A 19625-nucleotide genomic window follows, 5' to 3' on the forward strand; every position below is an offset into this window, starting at 1 on the left:
GCCGCAACTACAGGAAGGGAAATGAGCTGAGGAGTCCTCCTGTTAATGAGGCTGTTATTGGTTGCAACTGCTAGCATGAGGTAGGGACAATGAAAAGTGCCCCTTTGGCAGGATTCAAAGGAAATGTGAAACCTTGTGTTGTGTTTCAGGCAAGAGCAGATGGCTTTCCCAATGGAGGTGAGCAGTTTACTGAAGACAACTGCCCGTCTGGAATTGGAGAATGTCTTGCTGCACAGAAACAGAAAGAGCTGTCTGTTTTGCTGCTGGAACTGAGACAAGCTCAAGAAGAAATTGCATTTCTAAAAGGACAGCTCAAGGACCCAAACAACCAAACTTCTGCTGTTAACCAAGCAGGAGGAGAAGCTAACCAGCTGGAAGAGAATCCCCAGGCATGGCTTCTTGAGAGGGAAGAGCAACAGGTGTCAAGCACACAAAATGAGTTGGACAGTAGCTCATTACAGAGAGCAACAGAAATACAGCCAATTAATGTGCTTCAGGAAAACAAAACCGATCTTCAAGAGGTACCCCAAGAGGCCTCTGTTCGTGGCACAGGGGAGATGGGAGCAACACAGGAAACCTCTGCAGCATTTCCAGAGCCAGGCACCTCTCAATCTCAAGAGCTGATAAATCTGCAGAACCGAACTGCGGAACTGCAAATGATTCTGCAGAAATCAGAGGAATCCTATAAGAAAGATCTGGGAGAAAGAGATGCAGAAATAAATAGGTTAAACCAGTTGGCTGAAGAATACAGGAAGAAGATGGAGGATTCTGACAGCTCGTTCTGTGCTTTGGCTGAAGAGAGAGATCAGCTCCTGTGTCAGATGAAGAACCTTTGTACCACGACAGAACTGCAGGAGAAAGTGAAGCAGCTGGAGGAAGCTCTGGCTCTTTCTGAAAAGCAGAGGCTGTCAGACAGCCAGAGCAGTCTTCTGAAGGAACAGATCCAAAGCCTTAAAAATGAATTTAAATCCAAAGAGGTTAAAATCGAAGCTTTACAGAAAGATTTGGATGAAGCGCAACTTCAGCTTTCTGATCAGGACGTGCAACTAAAAGACATGCGAAGCCAGATCCAGAAGAAGGAATGCGAAGCCCTTGATCTGGAACAACTGCTGAGGAAATACAGGGCTGAGATGGAAGAGCTTTCCCAAAGCTTAGCCTCCAAGGGCCGTGAAGCAGCAGGCCTAGAGCAGCTTGTTGCTGAACGTAGCAGGTGCATAGAGAGCCTGCAACAAACCTTGCTGGAGAAAGAACAGCAGATGACAGAGATCAGCATCAGCATGTCTGAAAGAATGGTACTGCTGAATGAAGAGAAGTTTTCTCTGGAAACAGAGCTGAAGAGTCTCAAAGAGCAAACAAGTGTCTTATTAAAAGCCCAGGAGGGAGAAGACCGAAACACAGAAGCGGAAGATACCTGTCTGAACTGCGAAGTGTCTGAGCAGCAGTATGAGACAGTGGCAGAATGCAGGGAGGGTGAGATATCAGCAAATGAACTTGAGATTCTGAAACGGGAAAATGAGCAGGTAAAGCGAAAGCTGCAGGCAGCACTTGTTAACAGGAAGGAGCTCCTGAGGAAGGTCAGCAAACTGGAGGACAAGTTGGTGCAGTTGAAAATGGAGCCTGAGTCAGAAACCTCAGTGGCTCAAGAAGCTGGAGGGAAAGAGCATATGATGAGTAGGATAAGCCAAGAAGTGAATCTGGAAAGCTCACCCAGGGAGGAGCACCTAATCCAGCTGCTTTCTGAAAAGGAATCTGAGCTGCTGAGCGTTCGGAAGGAGCTGCTGGATAAGGAAGCTGCTGAAGCACAGTTACAGGCGGTGATTGAGGAAATGAAGCAGAGCTGGCAAGATAAGACAAACGTTGACTCAATTAAGGCTGAAATCATGGGAAGTCAGACAATTGCTGACAAACTAACTGAAACCAATGAAGGCCCAAAAGATGATGAAGAAAACAATGCAGCAGCTACAAATCTTGAAGGAAACCAGACGTCTGCTCTGAAAGAGAGAGTTTCAACTCTTGAACAAGAAAAGGAACAACTTCAGAAAAAGCTTCAGGAAGCCCTGGTATCTCGCAAAGACACTATAAAGAAGGCTCAAGAAAAAGACAGGCATCACAGAGAACAGCTCAAACAGCAGAAAGATGATTACAACATCCTCCAAGAACAATTTGATATGCAAATGAAAGAGAAGGAAAGCATCCAAGCTCAGCTCAGGCAACTGCAGGAACAGAGAGGATCAACAGAGAGCATTCCTGGGAATCAAGGCTCTTTGGATTCTTCATGCTTGGAAGCAGGAAATTCTACAAACAGTGAACTTGTGCAAGTCACGGATGTTTCTGGGGAAGAGTTTAAAGCAGAACTTGAAAAACTGCAGATGGAGAAGGAGGAGTTGGAAAGTAAGGTCGGCTGTATGGAAGGTGAATTGGCCTGCAAATCAGAATTAGTCTTTAATTTGCAACAGCGCATAGCGCAGTTGTTGGCAGAGGCAGAAGGGCTGACTAGAACCTCTGACCAAGCTGAAGCTGAGGCTGCAAGACTTCGGAGAGAACTGGAGGAAGGTCAAGTGGAAATTTCTAGGGAAGACAGTTTGGAAGACCTGCAAACACTTATGCATCAAAAGGACGAAGAAATTGAATTCCTTAACTTGCAGTTGAGGGAGAAAAGTGAAGCTCTTGCTAATGCAAAGGCACAGTTGCTGGAAAAAGAAGATTCTGTTAAAAGTCTGTGTAGTCAGATTGAAGCTCAGGCTCAGGCACATGAGGAACAGAGCAAGCGACTGCAAACCGAGCTGCTTGAAATTCAGCACAAGCAAGATGATGATGCAGAAGCAGCCAAACAGAAGAATCAAATGCAGAGAAAGTTGCAAGCTGCACTTATCTCTAGAAAAGAAGCATTAAAGGAGAGTAAGTCACTGAAAGAGGAATTGGCAAATGCCAAAACTACTATTGAGAATCTTTGTGTCAAGTTGAATAATATGGAAAGCCAAATAGGTGGCCATGTTAAAGAAACAGGTACTTTAACAGAAAAAATAGCAAGTCTCACTGAAGAGAGAGAAAAACTTATTGCAGAAGTTAATAAGGTCCTTGGAGAAAACCAGAATCTTGATGGATGCTGTAAAAACCTGAAGTTGACACTAGATGGAGTTCTCCTAGAGAAAGAGAAGCAGGAGAAGGAGATGGAGTCCTTGAAATGCCTGCAAGCTGCTGAGAGCACAGAGTGGCAGGAGAAACACAGGGAGCTTCAGAAAGAGTACGAAACTCTCCTGCAGTCGTATGAGAATGTGAGCAATGAGACTGAGCGGATTCAGCGTGTTTTGGAAACCGTGAGGCAGGAAAAGCAGGAGATTTTCGTGAAGCTGAAAAGTGCTGAAGCGAAAAAAGAGGAGGCGGATAAGCAGCTGCAGGAAGCTGAACAGGAGATTGATGGAATGAAGGAGAAAATGAGGAAATTTGCAAAATCAAAGCAACAAAAAATTCTGGAGCTAGAGGAGGAGAATGAGAAGCTTAGAGCAGAGATGCAGCCCACAGGTGGGGACCTGCACAGGACTGATGATGGAGCTTTCCTTTCGAACGCTAACCTGAAAGAAGAGCTGGAGAGCTCTAGGAGGGATTATCAGTCTCTTTCTACTCAGCTAGAGGCTGTAATGGTTGAAAAGGAGTCTCTTACTCAAGAGATCACAGACTTAAAGCATCACTTGCAGTTAACGGAATCCAAGCTAGAAGAAAGCAGGGAGCTGTTAGACAAGTATGTTTCCCTGAAGACAACAGAGGAAGAAACAAATCAGGCAGTTGCTACACCACCACCAGTAGAGGGGACTGAAAATCAAGTGGACTCAAGTTTTGGACCAAAGTCTCCTGATGCAAAGCTGGAACAAAAAGCTTTTGAAGGTAGTAGCCCACCTGAGGATGTTAATGCCTATGTAAAGGAGATAGCTGAGCTGACAGAGCGAATCACTGAACTAGAGGAGAATAGAAGGGCTTCAGAGCAACAGCTGGATGATATCCGCGGGAACGTTGAGGCTTTAGAAGGTGAGAAAAGGGCTTTAGAGACCCAAATGGAAGCAAAAGTCCTTGAATTAAATGTTCTCCAGGACACAGTAGCAAAGATGGAAGAAACGGTCCAAAACACCAAGGAGGACCTCATGAGGATGACAGAACTGAAGGACACTTTAGAGGCTGAGAAGGATGATTTGGAGGAAAGGCTCATGAATCAGCTGGCAGAACTTAATGGCAGTATTGGAAATTATCAGCAAGATGCAACAGACTCCCAGATTGAAAATGAACAACTGAAACATGAGCTTCAGAGTTTGCAGAGAGCAATACATGAACTGGAGGAGGAGAAACGTCAGATGGCAAAGGAGAAAAGTAAAGCAAGTTCAGAAAACCAAAAGGAGTATTTAGAAAAGTTGAAACGCACTTGGAGGGAGGACAGTAGCACACATGTAAAGGAGCTTCAGGAGCTGCTGAAGCAGAAGCAGCAGGAGATTAAGCAGCTGCAGAAGGACTGTATTAAAAACCAGGAGAAGATCAGTAGTTTAGAAAGAACTGTTAAAGCTCTAGAATTTGTCCAGAGTGAGTCTCAGAAAGACTTGGAAGCAGCCAAAGAGGCTTTAGCTAAAGCAACAGAAGACACCAAGAAGGCCCAGGCAGAGCTTGCTCACTGCAGAGTAGTGCTGGATGACACTCAGAGCGAGGCAGCGAGAGTCCTAGCAGAGAGCATCAAAATAAAAGAAGAGTTACGGGCAAGCAAAGAGAGTGCTCTAATTCAAATGAAGAAAAAGGATGAGGACTGTGAGAGAAGACTGGAACGGGAGAAAGACAAGCACTCGAAGGAGATGAAAAATATGGAAGAGAAACTGGCAGCTTTGCAGAGGGAGAAAGACAAGATGGAAACAACGGTTCGTGATGTTCAGGGCTCCTTGACAACAAAAGATCGGGAAGCCAAGGAACTGGAAGGCAGCCTGAACAAAACGCTGGCCCAGCTTGCAGCCTTCACCAGGAGCATGTCTTCCCTTCAGGATGACAGGGATAGAGTGATAGATGAATCCAAAACATGGGAGAAGAAGTTCACAGAAACGATTCAAAAGAAGGAGGAAGAAATACGCTTGAAAGAGGAAACTTGTGTTGTGCTGAAGGAGCAGATGAAGCAGATGGCTACACAAGTGGAAGAACTTCAGATTCATATATCCAGGTAAAGAAAGTGATGATGATTGAGATAGTGTCAATGTATTTCCTTTGAAGAGTCAGCAGCCAGAGGTAAGGAGGGGGAACGACTGTTTACAAGGGTGGGTAGTAATAGGACAAGGGGGAATGGTTTTAAAGTGAGACAGGGGAGGTTTGGGTTGGATATGAGGAGGAAGTTTTTCATGCAGAGGGCGGTGAGGCACTGGCACAGGTTGCCCAAGGAGGCTGTGGATGCCCCATCCCTGCAGGCATTGGAGGCCAGGCTGGATGTGGCTCTGGGCAGCCTGGGCTGCTGGTTGGCGACCCTGTCCACGGCAAGGAGGTTGAAGGTAGATGAACATTGTGGGCCTTTTCAACCCAGGCCATTCTAGGATTCTATGAGGAAGCTGTTAACTTTAGAGATTAAGCTTGGTATGTCAATAGAGCATGGGAATGCATAATTCCAATTTGATCCCAGATTAGATTTTGAGAGAAGGATGGAGCTAGAGAAGCCTAACATAATGTTAACCCTGGAATTTCCAAAACTCAAAAACAAGCCATTCTTTCATGAGGAAAACTGTTCTACAGAGTTTGATTGAAATGTTGTATGTTGTGAAATGAATGTGGATTGGATACCAACTGTAGGAGAGCAGCACCTTTGTTTGTAGAAAACGAAATCTGAGCTCATTGTATGGGGAAATTAATTTCTCCTTTGAAAGACTGAAGGTATAAGTGGGACTGAGAGGGGCTCAGTAGCTGCACATTCTAGAAAGGACTATCCTGTGGTTGCTAATGTGCCTGTAGCATCATTTGGGTTGGAAGATACCCTTAAGACTATTGAATTAAAACATCAACATAACACCACCGAGTCTACCACTAACCCATTTCCCTAAGTGCCACATAAAGGTCTTTTAAATGCCTCCAGGGATGGTGACTCAGTGACTCCCTTTGGAAGCCTGATTCAGTGCTAATCACTGGAAAACTAATTTGGTGGCTTTTCTCAATTAATATAATCAATGAAAATTGTTAGTGTGGTTTTGGATCCTGAAATACCTCATTGATTTGGGTCTGATCTTCCCTTCTCTGTTTTTCAGGCTGGAATGCAACAAGAAAGACTGGGAATCAGAGTCCAGGAGGGAGATTCAGCAGCATCAAGAGACATGTGAAATGTTGCAGGCAGAAAAAAAAGAGCTTTTAACTCAGCTGGAAGGGTCTCAGAAACTGTTCAGTGAGTCCCAGGATGAACAGCAGAAGCTGGAGTCAGAGATCCGGAGCCTGAAAGACCAGCTTGCTGACTTGCAGAATTCCTTTACCAGATGTGAACTGGTTAGAGGAGAGTTGGAGAGTATGGTCAAGCAACAAGAGAACAGCATCCAGAATTTTAAATTCAGCTGTGAACAGCTTGAGGCTGATCTGCAGGCTTCCAAGGACCTGACAAATAAGCTGCATGAAGAAACGAGCGCCAAAGATCAAAAGATCGTTAGTTTGCTATCTGCCAAGGAAGAAGCAGTTGCGGCTGCTCTGACCGAATTACAGCAGCAGCATTCTGAAGACATCACACTGTTGGAGCGTAGGCTAAGCAAGGAAGAAGAAGATAAAAAGGCTTTGGAAATTGAGAAGAGCAAACTTAACGATAAACTTGATCATCTCACTGAGAAGATGAAAATAATCAGAGAAGAAAGTAAACAGCAGAAGGCACAACTGGACTCCTTCACCAAGTCCATGTCGTCTCTGCAAGACGACAGAGACCGTATACTGAGAGAGTACAAACAGCTGGAGGAGCGCCACCTCGTTATCATCTTGGACAAAGACCAGATAATCCAAGAGGCTGCTGCTGAAAACAACAAGCTGAAGGAGGAAATCAGAATTTTTCATAGCCAGATGGATGACCTCAACTCGGAGAACGCCAAGCTGAGCGCAGACCTGGTGAGGTATAGAGAAGATCTGAACCAAGTAATTTCAATTAAGGATTCCCAACAGAAGCAACTTCTCAAAACTCAGCTTCAGCGAATCCAGGCTCTGGAAAAGGAGAAGGCAATCGTGGAAACACAGCTGAAGGAGTCTGAGCGTACGCAGGACGATCTCAAGAAGAGTATGGAAGTCTTGGCAGAGGATAAAGTCAGCATGTCTCAAGAGGTTGAAACCCTTAAATCCTCTCTGTCCCGAGCTCAGAGCGAGGTGACAGCATTAACTGAGGGAAGTCCTGTCATGGAGTGTCAAGCACAGCTCAAGGCCCAAGAGGAAGAGGCACAAGAGCTGCGTCGTAAGCTTGTGCTCTCACAGCAAAGGATAACTGAACTTGAGGAGGAGCTAGTAAGTGTTCAGAAGGATGCAACCAGGAGAGTGGGGGAGGCTGAGGACAGGCTCAAAAAGGAATTGAAGCACCTGCATCATGACGCTGGGATAATGAGGAATGAAACAGAAACAGCGGAAGAGAGAGTAGCAGAGCTGGCACGGGACCTCATGGAAATGGAACAGAAATTTCTTGCAGTCACAGATGAAAACAAAGATCTCAGAGCCCAAATTCAGTCTTTCGGGAAGTCCATGAGCTCTCTTCAGGATAGCTGGGACCAGACCAATGAGGAGCTTCAAGCTTTGAAACAGAAATATTCTGCAGACTTAGGGGACCAACAAAATCTAGTGGAGAATCTCCAGAAAAAGATGCTTCAGTTACAAGAGGAGCAAAATTCCACTGCCCGGGACCGAGATGCACTGAAGTCTGAGCTTACAGAAATGCAGAAAGCTGCTGATGAAAGAGGTCTCTTGGCACAGATTGAGGATCTGAAGCAGAAGATCAGAGCCAAAGACGATGAGCTTCTCCGTTTGTCTTCAGAACTGGAAGGCTCTTCCAACCAAGTCAAATCTTTCTCCAAGGCTATGGCAAGCCTGCAGGACGAGAGAGACCGGCTGCTGGATGAACTGGGCAGAACACGTAAGGTGGAAGAAGTGAGGCAGCAAGCAGAAGGGAGCACTGCCACAACTCCATCAGAGGTGCTGAGTCTTAAGAAGGCTCTGTCCTCCCTGCAGAACGACAGAGACAGATTAGTAAGTCCTTGCTTTCTTTTCCCATTCTTATTTAAAGCTTTGCAGGAGATTAGGTTCTTCAGATCTTAGAATTCAGCAGAGTTAGACATTGTCTTTCACAGAGTTAAAAACATACCATCATCCTCACAGACCCTCAAAAGAGCCGAGGTTGGATGGGAACTCTGAAGTCTTCTATCCGACCCTTCTGCTCTGACAGGGTTGGCTGGAGGAGGTTGACCAAAGCAACGTCTGCTTGAGTTCTGAATATCTCCAGAGGAGGATTTCCACAATTCCTCTGGTCAACTTGTTCTCTTGTGTATCTGGAAGTAGTTTCCAGGATTAGTGCTGCATCTCCTTGGTAAGCCTGAGGTGAGGCTGAGCAGACTGCCTTTCTCCATCCTTCTCCTTGCCCTTTTTGAAGTAAGGATGCCATTTCTTCCAGCCTTCCAAAGCCCCTCTGATCATCGTGATCTTTCAGCAGTAGTTGAGAGTTGCCTCCCAATGACCTCATGACCTCTGGGTGCACTCCATCAGATCCTGTGGACTTAGTACGTGTCATCTGTTAGCCTCTGTGACATATGGAAGCTGAACTACAGTTTCATTATTAACTTCTCAAGGCGTTTTCTCTTCTTAGCCCTGTTTTAAAGATGGGATTGTAGAAGTAAGAGATGTGCTCTCTGTTAGTCTGCTTAGGCCACATCTGTGCCAGCTCGTGCATTTGATTTGTCAGTTCTGCAGTCTCTTCTAGAAATCTAAGAACATGGTAGATTTCTCCTCCTGGCAGATGATTGTCAAGGCAGGCCCAAGCCATTGCACCTTCATTCTATCATCTCTACTTGCATACCTCATGTGTGTTTGCATGCTTTTTGGCACAGTGTAGCTCAGTGCGTTTCACTTCCAGTTGCTGCTCAGATGACTGATTTTTACTGTGATTTTCCACTAATACTTGCTCATAGTTTACTTTGTTTTATTACTTTGCAACCAACTTATTCTCTTTCTATGGCAAAGTACCCACGAAGCTGAGCAAGGGAAACCAGTTGATGTCATTGTTTTGGATTTCAGTAAAGCTTTTGAGGCTGTTTCTGAGCATCCTTCCAGCATACAGCTATCCAATGAATGATGCAATGGGTGAACAATTGGCTGATCATAGAATTACCAAGGTTAGAAGAGACCTCCAAGATCATGCAGTCCACCCATCCACCCACCACCAATGTAACCCCACCAAACCACATCCCTCAGTACCACATCTAAGTCTTTCTTGAGCACTGACAAGTTGGGCTCAGAGGGTTAAGAGGTCAATGGGGTTCCTTCAGGCTGGCAACCTGTCACTGGTGGGGTTCTGCAGAGCTCTTCAGTGTTTTCATCAACACCTTGGTGCAGGACTTGAAGGTATGCTGAGTATGCCTGGGGACAGCACTGAACTGGAAGGAGCTGCAGAATCCTCTGATGAGGGTGGAGAGGTCCTGCAGAGAGACCTTGACAAATCAGAGGGTGGGCAATCACACATCACATCACACATCAAACAGAGCAAGAGATTTTGGGCAGCACTCTCAGAAACATGGTTTGATTTGAGGCAGTGCTGTGTGGAGCCAGGAGCTGGACTCGGTGATCCCAATGGGTCCCTTCTGACTCAGTATCATCCATTCTGTGATACTTTGTGATACTGTCCATGACTTCCCCCTTGTCCATCAGCATCTCAGTTATTTCTAGATTTATGTACCTTCTGCTTTCTTGAACTGTGCAGTGCTGCTGATGTGTGTCACGTCTATATGGGAGCTCTCAACTCACTGCCCTCTTCCACACAGCAGACTTCTTGGAGGTGCTTTTCTGCTGAGCTCTTAGTAGATTGCTGTAGTAGTTGATGTGAACTTCCATCGTCTCTGTCATTTGCATGTGATGCTGCAGTGAAAAGTGTTCTTAAATGCATGTAAATAACAGACGTAGCTGCTTGCTCAGGTAACATTCGTAGCAATATTTCCCTTTACTTAAAGGTGAGGGAGCTGAAGAATCTGCAGCAGCAATACATACAAGTTGGGGTAGAATCAGCTGAAAACTCTCGCTTGAGGGCACAAGTGCAGGAATACCAGCAAGAGGCAGATGAACAGCACCGCCGCCAGGAGCAGCTGGAGCAGGAGTGCATTTCCTACCAGCAGGAGCTTCAGCAGCTAAGGTGAGAATTGCCTTTCTCCTGATGCCTCAGAGATGGCAATGGGTCCTTTTGGAGAGCAAAGCCCTGGGCACCTCTGCCTTACTTGCGCTGCATCGCCTGCCCTCGTCAGGAGCAGGCACACGTTTCCTTGTTCAGATCTTTGCATCAGACTTAGGGTGGGGATTTATAGCCCAACACACTGGAGGGAAATGCCCATGCAAAGTAGTTTAATGGCCTTTTTGGTTTTACTTGATGGGAGCATATAAACAGGAAGGGGAACGGCTGTTTGTGAGGGTGGATGGTGATGGGACAAGGGGAATGGCTTTAAAGTGAGACAGGGGAGGTTTGGGTTGGATATGAGGAGGAAGTTTTTCAGCCAGAGGGTGGTGAGGCACTGGAACAGGTTGCCCAAGGAGGCTGTGGATGCCCCATCCCTGCAGGCATTGGAGGCCAGGCTGGATGTGGCTCTGGGCAGCCTGGGCTGCTGGTTGGCGACCTGCACACAGCAGGGGCTTGGAACAGATGAGCACTGTGATCCTTTTCCACCCAGGCCATTCTATCATTCTGTGGTTTATTTCCTCCAATGCTGGCCAATATCATCTGTTTCAGAGGAAGCATCACCTATTTCTTGTACTGCAGCTTATTTGTATATAATCATAGTGCTCTCCATTCCGAGCTGACAATGAAATGAACACTCTTTATTATCTGATGTAATTGTATAGAAAATACTCATTTTATATGATGATTTAATCCACTGTTTCACTTGCTTTATGTCTTCGATTAAGAAAGGCTGTAATTTAAGGCTGGTGAGTTGTCATCCCCTCCTGGACCAAATCCAGTCAGGCAAACGTGCTCTGTTCCAGAAATGGGAAAGAAGTAATTTCAGATTCTTCAGAGATCCCAAAGTAATGAGTGAGAGAATGACTGAGCCTGGAGGCTCATTTCCTGGGTAGCTCCTGCTGCACAGGTGGAACCAAGGCCCATGTCTGTGTGTTGGAATCCATGCAGTGGCTCTCATGTGCACATTTGACCAAGGTGGTGCTGATGGAGACAACCTCCTTAGCCCTGATGTTAGGGTTCCCGTGCTGAAGTGGTTTTGCTTTAGTTTGTCCTTGACATCCAACTTATCTGGCATGGGGTAATGATAGGATGTAGTTGGAATCCTCCTTGGCTTGTTCTGAGCTGGGTGAATGGATGTTGTATGTGATCCTGTTAATTACTGTGGTAATTTCCTTTGCGTGATGCTTTGCAGGCAAGAGAAAACTACCTGGGAAGAGCAGAATGGCAGCATCAAAGAGCAATACCTGGTGCTCATAGCAGAAAAAGAGCAGCAGCTGAGCCACTTGCAGCAGGTCGTGCAAGAAATGAGGCTGCCCCTCAGCAAGGCTCCAGCTGTAGAGGAGCAGTACCAAAAGAAGGTCGGTGGAAGTGCACAGATTCTGTACTGCATGGAAATGCAGCCAAATGAGGGCCTGTTGTTTGTATTTGGATTTTGGAGGTCAAACATCACGTGGACTGGTGTTGGTATTGCTGTGTGCCCTCCAAGGCCTACGCCAACAGCACAGCTTGAAGCTTTCAGAAAGCTCTGCCCTAACCTTATGTGCTCCCCCCTTCGTTCCTGACGTCTGGGACAGTGAGAGAGATGGGGTTTCCTGGGCACCTGAGTTCCCTCTGAGCAGTTCCTTCTGGAACCTCTCAGCTCTTCCAATCTGATGATTTTAGAATTGCTTCTCACACTGTTCTGAACCTGAAATCTTCCTTTTTGTTTTAGTCCTTTGTAATACCGCGTTCTAATTTCGAAGTCCTTTGCAGGATTTTTATTGCTGTTTGTATTAGGAAGAAATCTATAATCCTGGCTCATGCCCAGGGGGGCTGAGGGTTGAAAGTTGTACTCTCTGCCCTCTTTTTCCATATGACAGTTCTGAAAGTGGAGTGGAATCTGTTGAGTATTTTGCTTTGCTGGTCTGCTCGCCAGCTGCATGTGCAGAGCCATAGCATTACAGCAAGGGCAGAGCTGTCCTGCCAACATCTGTAATGCTCTGGTGACACATTTTTATGTTGGTGAGGAGGGGGGAATCCTCTCTTATCCCTCAGACTCACGTGCAGATACGTAAAGAGAAGTCTAGAACCAAGTGCACCTGATTTTTTTTTCTTCCCCCACCCCACAGAGTGCAGATCAAGTTTCAGGTGAGGGAACAATGTAGGGCTAGGAGTGGAAATGGACACAGATGGTCCTGTGTTGATCCTTTGTTGTTCTTTCCCTGTCAGATCAATCCAGAAGCAGTGAGGGGGGACTTCTCAAGCCCGGAAGCAGAGACCAAACATCTGAGGGCTCAGTTAAGTGACAGCCTGAAGGAGCTGCACCAAAAAGAGCTCCGAATTCAGCAGTTAAACAGCAAGGTACAAGCCGTGCTTCCTGCTTGCAGAGTTTGGGCTGAGGGATGTGGGGAAGTAAGCAGGCTTCAGTGGGGCTCGTGGAGGAGGAATAGGGCTTCCTATTCGTGTGGGCATTCACCAAGGGTACACACAGTCAGTAGTGGTTAGAAGAGACTTCTGGAGGTGATCCCTTACGTTGTCCTGCTGCTCAAAGCAGTGCTGCCAGCACTGTTAGATCGGATCATCCATGCCCCTGCCTACTGTAGTGGTGGAAACCTCCAAGAAATGGCATTTCCAAACCTCTCTGGGTCCTTGTCCAGTGCTGCTCTTCACTTTCAATGAGAATGATTTTGTTTTTGCAAGCCACAAATAAGTCCCTTATTATATTTTCTGCTGCTGCCAAAGAGCTTGGCTCTGCTTTATGGCTCCCTTCAGAGTAATTGGGAACTGCTGCACACTTCAGCCTTTTCTTTCCCAGGATAAAGCAGTGCAGCTCTCAGGGCCATCACACGCTCCGATCCCTCATCATCTTTGTAGCCTTTTTCTGGACTCTTTCTCATTTCTTTCTCCATTTTGAAATGAGGGACCCAAAACTAGTCACTGTGTGCCAGGTGTGCTCTTACTGGTTACCAAGCAGAGCAGATAGTAACTCTCCTCTGTCTGCTGGCCTTGCTTCTCCTGATGTAACCCAGAATACAACGTTCCTTGCTCCCAGCGAGGCTGTCTGGGTTGTGCTCAGCTGGGCAGCTGCTGTAACTCCCCAGTCCTTCACAGCAGAGCTGTTGCCTTGGCACTCTCTGACAGTCCTGTGCTGGTGCATGGACTTTCCATCAGGTGCAGAATTTTTGCTTCCCCGTATTGAACCGAAGGTTCCTCTGGCTTGAAGTTTTGGGTCTTATGTCAGCCACTTCCACAGATGTAATTCTGGGAGGGAAGAGAGGAGCAAGGAGCAATCCTGTACATTGTGTGGATGTTTTAGGGCCACCTGTGCTGGAGACCTTGCCACAAGCTGCTGTTGGAGGACCTTAGAAAGGGGCACTGTGGCAGCACCTACATTCTCAATAGAATTCTTACCCTCAGTTACACGGAAAACAGTTTTGCTGTCACAGAAATGTTTGAGCTCTTGACTCAGGATTTGTCTTCTCAGCTGTCTCAGGTTTATGAAGAGAAAAACGCCCTCTCCCTCCAACTGCGCAGTAGCGGCCGAAGCATCTGTGAGAGTCACCAGCAGTACAGCGAGGTTCTGAGCCGCTGCCTGGTGCTGGAGAAGCAGCTCCAGGAGCTGCAGGCTGCGGACAAGAGCATGGTGAGGGTCCCTGTCAAAGGGAGGGGGAGGGCAAGACTTCCTGCAGGTGGCTCCGCTAAGAGAGCAGCGCAGCGGCTGGCTTCCGTCCTCTTCATTCAGTGCCCTCTGCCGTGTGTTTGTGCCTTCTCTTAGGGGTCGTTTGCAACTGACGCTGCTCCCGGAGCACCCCAAGAAAAGAATGAGCCTGGAGGCAGTTACACACCGGAGCTCCAGGAGCTGCAGCTGAGGTACTGTGGGATCAGGAGGGGTTTGAGCCCTGATGGAGCTCCTGGGGCTGGCAGGAGCCTGGCTGGGCTGCTCCATCTGAGCTCTCAGCACTTCTGTTCCCCAGCAGGACCTTGCCGAGTGGAGGAGCTGTCACACATGCTGCACAGTTGTGCTTAGCAATGTCTCCTTGCACAGGATTTCAAGCAATGGAGAGCAAACATAGGATCATAAAGTCATAGAATGGTCTGGGTTGCAAAAACAGTGCTCATCTAGTTCCAACCCCTGCTGTGTGCAGGTCGCCAACCAGCAGCCCAGGCTGCCCAGAGCCACATCCAGCCTGGCCTCCAATGCCTGCAGGGATGGGGCATCCACAGCCTCCTTGGGCAACCTGTGCCAGTGCCTCACACCCAAACTTGTAGTAGCAGTTATGATGGACCATCAGCAGCCAAATTGGCATCTCTGATTTGATGGGCCTTCCAGGTTCACTTCCAGGAAGTTCAGTGACTTTCCAGGTGTATGGATTAGCACAGTCTCAATGCTTTTAGCCCGGGAATGTGTCTGCGATTGAAATCTAGCATGTGGCTCCTGGTGCCCTTTGTAAGCAGCTTTTGGAAGGTAGGATCACATACACTCCTTTGTGATGTGACACAGGAGCTTCGAGAGGCTGCTCTTCTTCCTGCTTTCCAAGTAATTCAAGTATGGTACTGAAAAACAGCTGTCTTCTGTGCAAAGTGGAAGAGAGCTGGCGTCTGTTCACCTCCTGCCTCTGTAAATAAAACAGAAGCAGAGCAGGCCAGGAATTAGCCCTCTTTGACACATGCTTGCTTATTTTCTGACAGGCTGTCCGAAACTGAGCACTTACATAGCAGCACGAAGCAAGATCTGAGATACCTAGAGGAGCAGCTGGAGGAGGAGCGGGAGCGGCGCGTGGCTGCCGAGGAAGCGCTCTCAGCAGCTCAGGATCAGATCAGCAGGTGGGGACAGTGGGCAGAGGGGCAAAGCTGTCCTAAGAGTGAGATCCCAGCTCCCTAAATGACTGCTCTGTGTCTGTGCTTCGGTTGTAGACAAAGGCAGATTGCAGCAATTGAGTGAAAGTTGTGGTAGGATGAATTCTGGCCAGGAATGCCAGCTTTCCCAGTGAAGCAAACCATCAGAAAATATAATTTGTGGACTCAGAATTGGCTGAAAATTTAAAAAAAAAAAAAAAAAAAAAAAAAAAAAAAAAAGTTTTTCTTTGATATTTCCAGGGGTTTTGTCTCCTCAGTAATCACCTGTCTGTCTTGGGTAAAACAAAAAGTCTTGAATTGAGAAATTTCCTTACATTTAAATTTATTGCCAAAAAGACATAAACTTTGGATACTGAGAAACAACTAACCTAGGCTAGACTTTTTCCCTCTGCCTCTTTTTTGGCTCAGCTTCAGTCTGGATATCCTTCCCCCCCACTTTCCTCATCTTCAGTCCCCTGGTTTGCAATTTCCATTGCACTCAGTCCCTTTGCTAAGGCAAAATGTCATGCAGGGGGTTGGGATAGCATGGGGTGATCAGAGAGTGCAGGGTTGGCAGGGACCTCAGGAGATCACTGAGCCCAACCTCTGCTAAAGCAGTTCCCTGCATAGGTTGCACAGGTTGGCATCCTGAGAGGTCTTGGCATTCTGTAGAGGAATATCTCTACAGAAGGAGACCCCACCACCTCTCTGTGCAGCCTGTGCCACTGCTCCGTCACCCCGATGGAAAGCAGTTCTGCATCTTAGCACAGAACTCCCTGTGTTCCAGTTGGAGGCCGTTGCTCCTCGTCCTCTGGCTGCACAGCACCGAGAGGAGCCTGGCCTCATCCCTGTGCCTCCACCTCCCTTCAGAGGTTCAGGAGCATCATCCTCCATGATCCCCTCTCAGCCTTCTTTTCCCCAGGGCTGAGCAGCCCCAGGTCTCTCAGCCTGTCCTCGCACAGGAGATGCTCCAGGCCCTTCATCCTCTTTGTGGCCCTCTGCTGGACTCCTTCTTTTCTCCTATGCTCAGACCCCATCTTTTTGGAACCGGGGAGCCCAGAACTGGACTCATGATTCTCAGTGTGGCCTCACCGGGGCAGAGCGGAGCGGAGGATCGCCTCCCTCGACCTGCTGGCCGCGCTCCTTTTAATGCACCCCAGGACCCCATTGGCCCTGTTGGCCACCAGGGCACACCGCTGGTTCACGGCCAACCCGTTGCCCACCAGGACCCGCAGGTCCTTCTCTGCAGAGCTCCTCCCCAGCAGCTCATGCCCCAACCTGCGCTGATGCATGCAGTTATCCATCCCCAGCTGCAAGACTCTACACCTCATTGGGTTCCTCTCTGCCCAGACAGAAAACAAAGGAGTACATGCAGCATTTCTCTTAGAGAGAAGCTCTATCTTGGATGAGAAGCAGCCCCTTTGTATGTTATTGAGACATAAGAGGGAGTAGGATGCTGCTGCTTGGAGGCAATGGGCTGTTGCTGTTGGGTTCATTCTTCTTCCAGAGGCAGTCAGTAGGTGCTGCTGCTGCTGCTTTCCATTAATTTCCTTTAAACAAGAGTTCATTTTTCACCTGGATTCCCACTTTCTCGGGCAGTGAGTTGTTCCTTTTCTGGTTTTGTGCTGTCAGTGGGGTGTTGTTTTCAGGATGCCTCCTATATGAAGACTTCAGCCACACTTCAGGATGTCACTGCATCCCAGGTTTGGTTACTTCTTGGTCCTGATGCTCAGCTGGAGTTTTGGGCTGGCAGGTTTTTTTTCCTCCTGTTTGTGTTTCAGCAGCCATTTAATATTAGAAGGTCCACATGCCACCCCCTGTGCCTTCTTATGTGCCCCCTCCCAAGCTCTTTGCTGCAAAACCTTGTTCTTCATACCCACAGCACCCTGGATCCCGGGTTGCTTGAGAGATGCTGTTGTAGTCAGTAGAGAAAAGGAGGCTGACCTGGCCTGGATGTCAGGCTGAGGAGCAGCGAGCCCTGTGCCTTTGTCTTGTTGTTGACTGTAGAAATGAATCTGGTCACTGAGCTTTGTTGTAGCTTCTTGTACTGCATGCATCCCCTAGCAGTTTTAGTGCAGCAATTCAAGTAAATCTCACTATTAGAATCTTCTGCTTCACCATTGTGGTTTTCCTTCTGACACAAATGCTTATTCTGACAAAAAATAATGATCTGGATGGAAATACTGGCAGCTGCTACACAACTCAGGCAATGATACCTCCTTCCAGCATTAAAGTCTGTGGAAGTTCCCTCACTTCTTATCACCTGATCTCACATCACTGATATTGACAGTGCTGCTTTCGTGCTTTAACAGTATCTTACCACCCTTGAAAGTCTGTCGCTGGGAAATAGTTAGCAAGAACCAGAACTGCTGGGAGCAGAGCTGGCTTCCAAATGCATTTCATGGCATTTGAAAGAGTTCAGTCACCTGCCTTGGCCTCTGGTGAGTCACACACTATGAAATTCCACTGACAGCCAAACAGACACCTCAGGTAAGTCCAAGTTTGTAATTCCTGCAAAGAAAAAGCAGCACCAAAAGAAATTGAGGAGCTGTAAAAGTGATGGGAGATGAGTGAGGAAAGAAGGGCTCCAGGGGCAGCAGCTGAGCCCTCCTGTGTATAATTTGTATGGAGATCACAAGATACCAACTCTGCCCCAGTTTCACTACCCTCCAGAAACTGGGAATGACTTCATTTTGAAACCACATCTGAGGAAATCAGACTGCTGCTGCTTGGGTCACCCCGTGGTTCTGCTCGTTGGTTTCATGGTTGTGTGTTTGTTTTGTGCCAGGTTGGAGTCGAGTGAGTGGACGTCCTCCCTAAGCACCAGCATCAATATGGCTCCAGGTCACGAGCATTCCCTGCTCATTGACTCCACGGATAATGATTTCAGCAAAGTAAGGATTTTCTCTCACAGCTGCCAATGGTGTAAGAAAACGTGAGCTGAGAACTGTGAGCCTACAGCAGCAAAGTTCTTCTTTGAGTCAGTTTGGGCAGTGGGTTTGTGTGGCTTTCTGCTCTCGGCTTGCTCTGCTGGTTTCTTTGTTCTGTGGCTCTGCCAGGAGAGCTGACGTTGACTGAGGACCCCAAAGGGCCCCTGTGGGGGATCACCATAGGGCAGCCCTGCTCAGCAGGCCCTGAAGTCCTTTCAGTGGTGAGGCTGAAAGACCTCAACAAATACACATTCCCTTCCTCCAGCCTGGAGGGCAGGGTGAGCTGGGATTCCTAGGAGCTCGAGTTTATAGCAGAAAAGTACCATTGGTCCTTTTGCTTATATTTCACTTGAGGGGCTAAGATGTTTGTAAGGAGCAAACATAAGGGGAGGCGTTTTGTGCCCTTTCTTGAAGAAATTGAAATTGAAGAGAAGCTGGCTGGCAGAAAATCTAAAGAGAGCAGCTCTCCTGATGGGGAGCGTGGCTCTGGAGGTCAGATCTGCCACGGAATGGGTTTGGAAAAGTTTGTGCTGATAAGCTTAAACTTCTCTTTGTGGTCAGAACTGTGGGGGAGGGTCGCTGGGCACTCGGCCGTTCCTGGTGCTCGACCAACCTCTCTTTCCCTCTTGCAGACTCGGAATATCCCTGGGCTGCGGCGCCTGTTACGCTCTCTCTTCCGCTCCCGGACCCACTTGCCCATGCTGGTGGCCCTGTACCTGCTCGCTCTTCACGTCCTGCTCTTCCTGTGCTTCACAGGCCACCTCTGAGCAGGAACAGCAGCCCTTCCTTGAGCTGCAGCCCTCTGTGGTCCTGGGCCAGCACTCTCCATCCACAGGGCAGCTGAAACGGGCGCTTCACCCACCGCCTTCTTTCCAAGTCCCCTGTGGGCAACGCTGCCCGGCGGTTGATGCGTGCGCTGGCTGCTCGCTGTTGGGATGGGCAGCAGGCAGGGCTGTTGCCCGCGGTGTTTCCAGGACATCTCTCACTTCATGCCGTGGTTTTAAATGGTTGAGCAGCACATCTTCAGAGCTGGGGTCCTCCTGCTGACAATCACTGTATCTGTTCCTGTACCCGGAGGGAGCACCGCTCATTTTACAGAGCATTTGACCACGGTAGGAATGAGTAAATTCTTCCTGAATTGCTGCAATTCTTCAGTGCTTCCAGGAAATGCCAGATCTTCATTCACCCTCATCCTGAGTCCGTTGAGCTCGGGGGGAAGCTCTGGAGCTGTGCACCAGGGAGGGAAGCTCCTTCCCTTCCTCACGTCTCCTGTTTGCTCCGTGGCTCAGCGCTGCTTCAGATGCATATCCTAAGGAAACTGTGGACACTTTAAGGAATGTGAATTTCACATTTCCTGCTCGGTTACATCTACGGTTGAAGTAGGGCCAAAATGAGTACATCTGGACCTGCTGAGCACTGCGTTTAAAGACAGCTGTATGTCTGCTCTGACAGCCTTGTAAAATAGCTTCAGAAATGTAATTATTGAATAT

General features: G+C 47.8%; 1 protein-coding gene across 1 annotated transcript in view; it reads left to right on the top strand.

Moving 5' to 3' along the window:
• Positions 1-18902, top strand: part of GOLGB1 (golgin B1) — a gene marked incomplete at both ends in the record, with an annotated part of 35231 nt that extends 16329 nt beyond the window's left edge. Inside the window, 10 exons of the mRNA XM_079543687.1 lie at positions 150-5185; positions 6252-8202; positions 10173-10351; positions 11583-11748; positions 12599-12730; positions 13854-14012; positions 14145-14239; positions 15059-15193; positions 17994-18099; positions 18768-18902. Coding sequence (XP_079399813.1) covers positions 150-5185; positions 6252-8202; positions 10173-10351; positions 11583-11748; positions 12599-12730; positions 13854-14012; positions 14145-14239; positions 15059-15193; positions 17994-18099; positions 18768-18902 — 8094 coding nt within the window. The remainder of the gene's footprint in view (positions 1-149; positions 5186-6251; positions 8203-10172; positions 10352-11582; positions 11749-12598; positions 12731-13853; positions 14013-14144; positions 14240-15058; positions 15194-17993; positions 18100-18767) is intronic.
• Positions 18903-19625: the final 723 nt, after the last annotated feature.

This window comes from Tetrao urogallus (genome assembly GCF_951394365.1).
Source record: "Tetrao urogallus genome assembly, chromosome: 1".
Taxonomy (NCBI): domain Eukaryota; kingdom Metazoa; phylum Chordata; class Aves; order Galliformes; family Phasianidae; genus Tetrao; species Tetrao urogallus.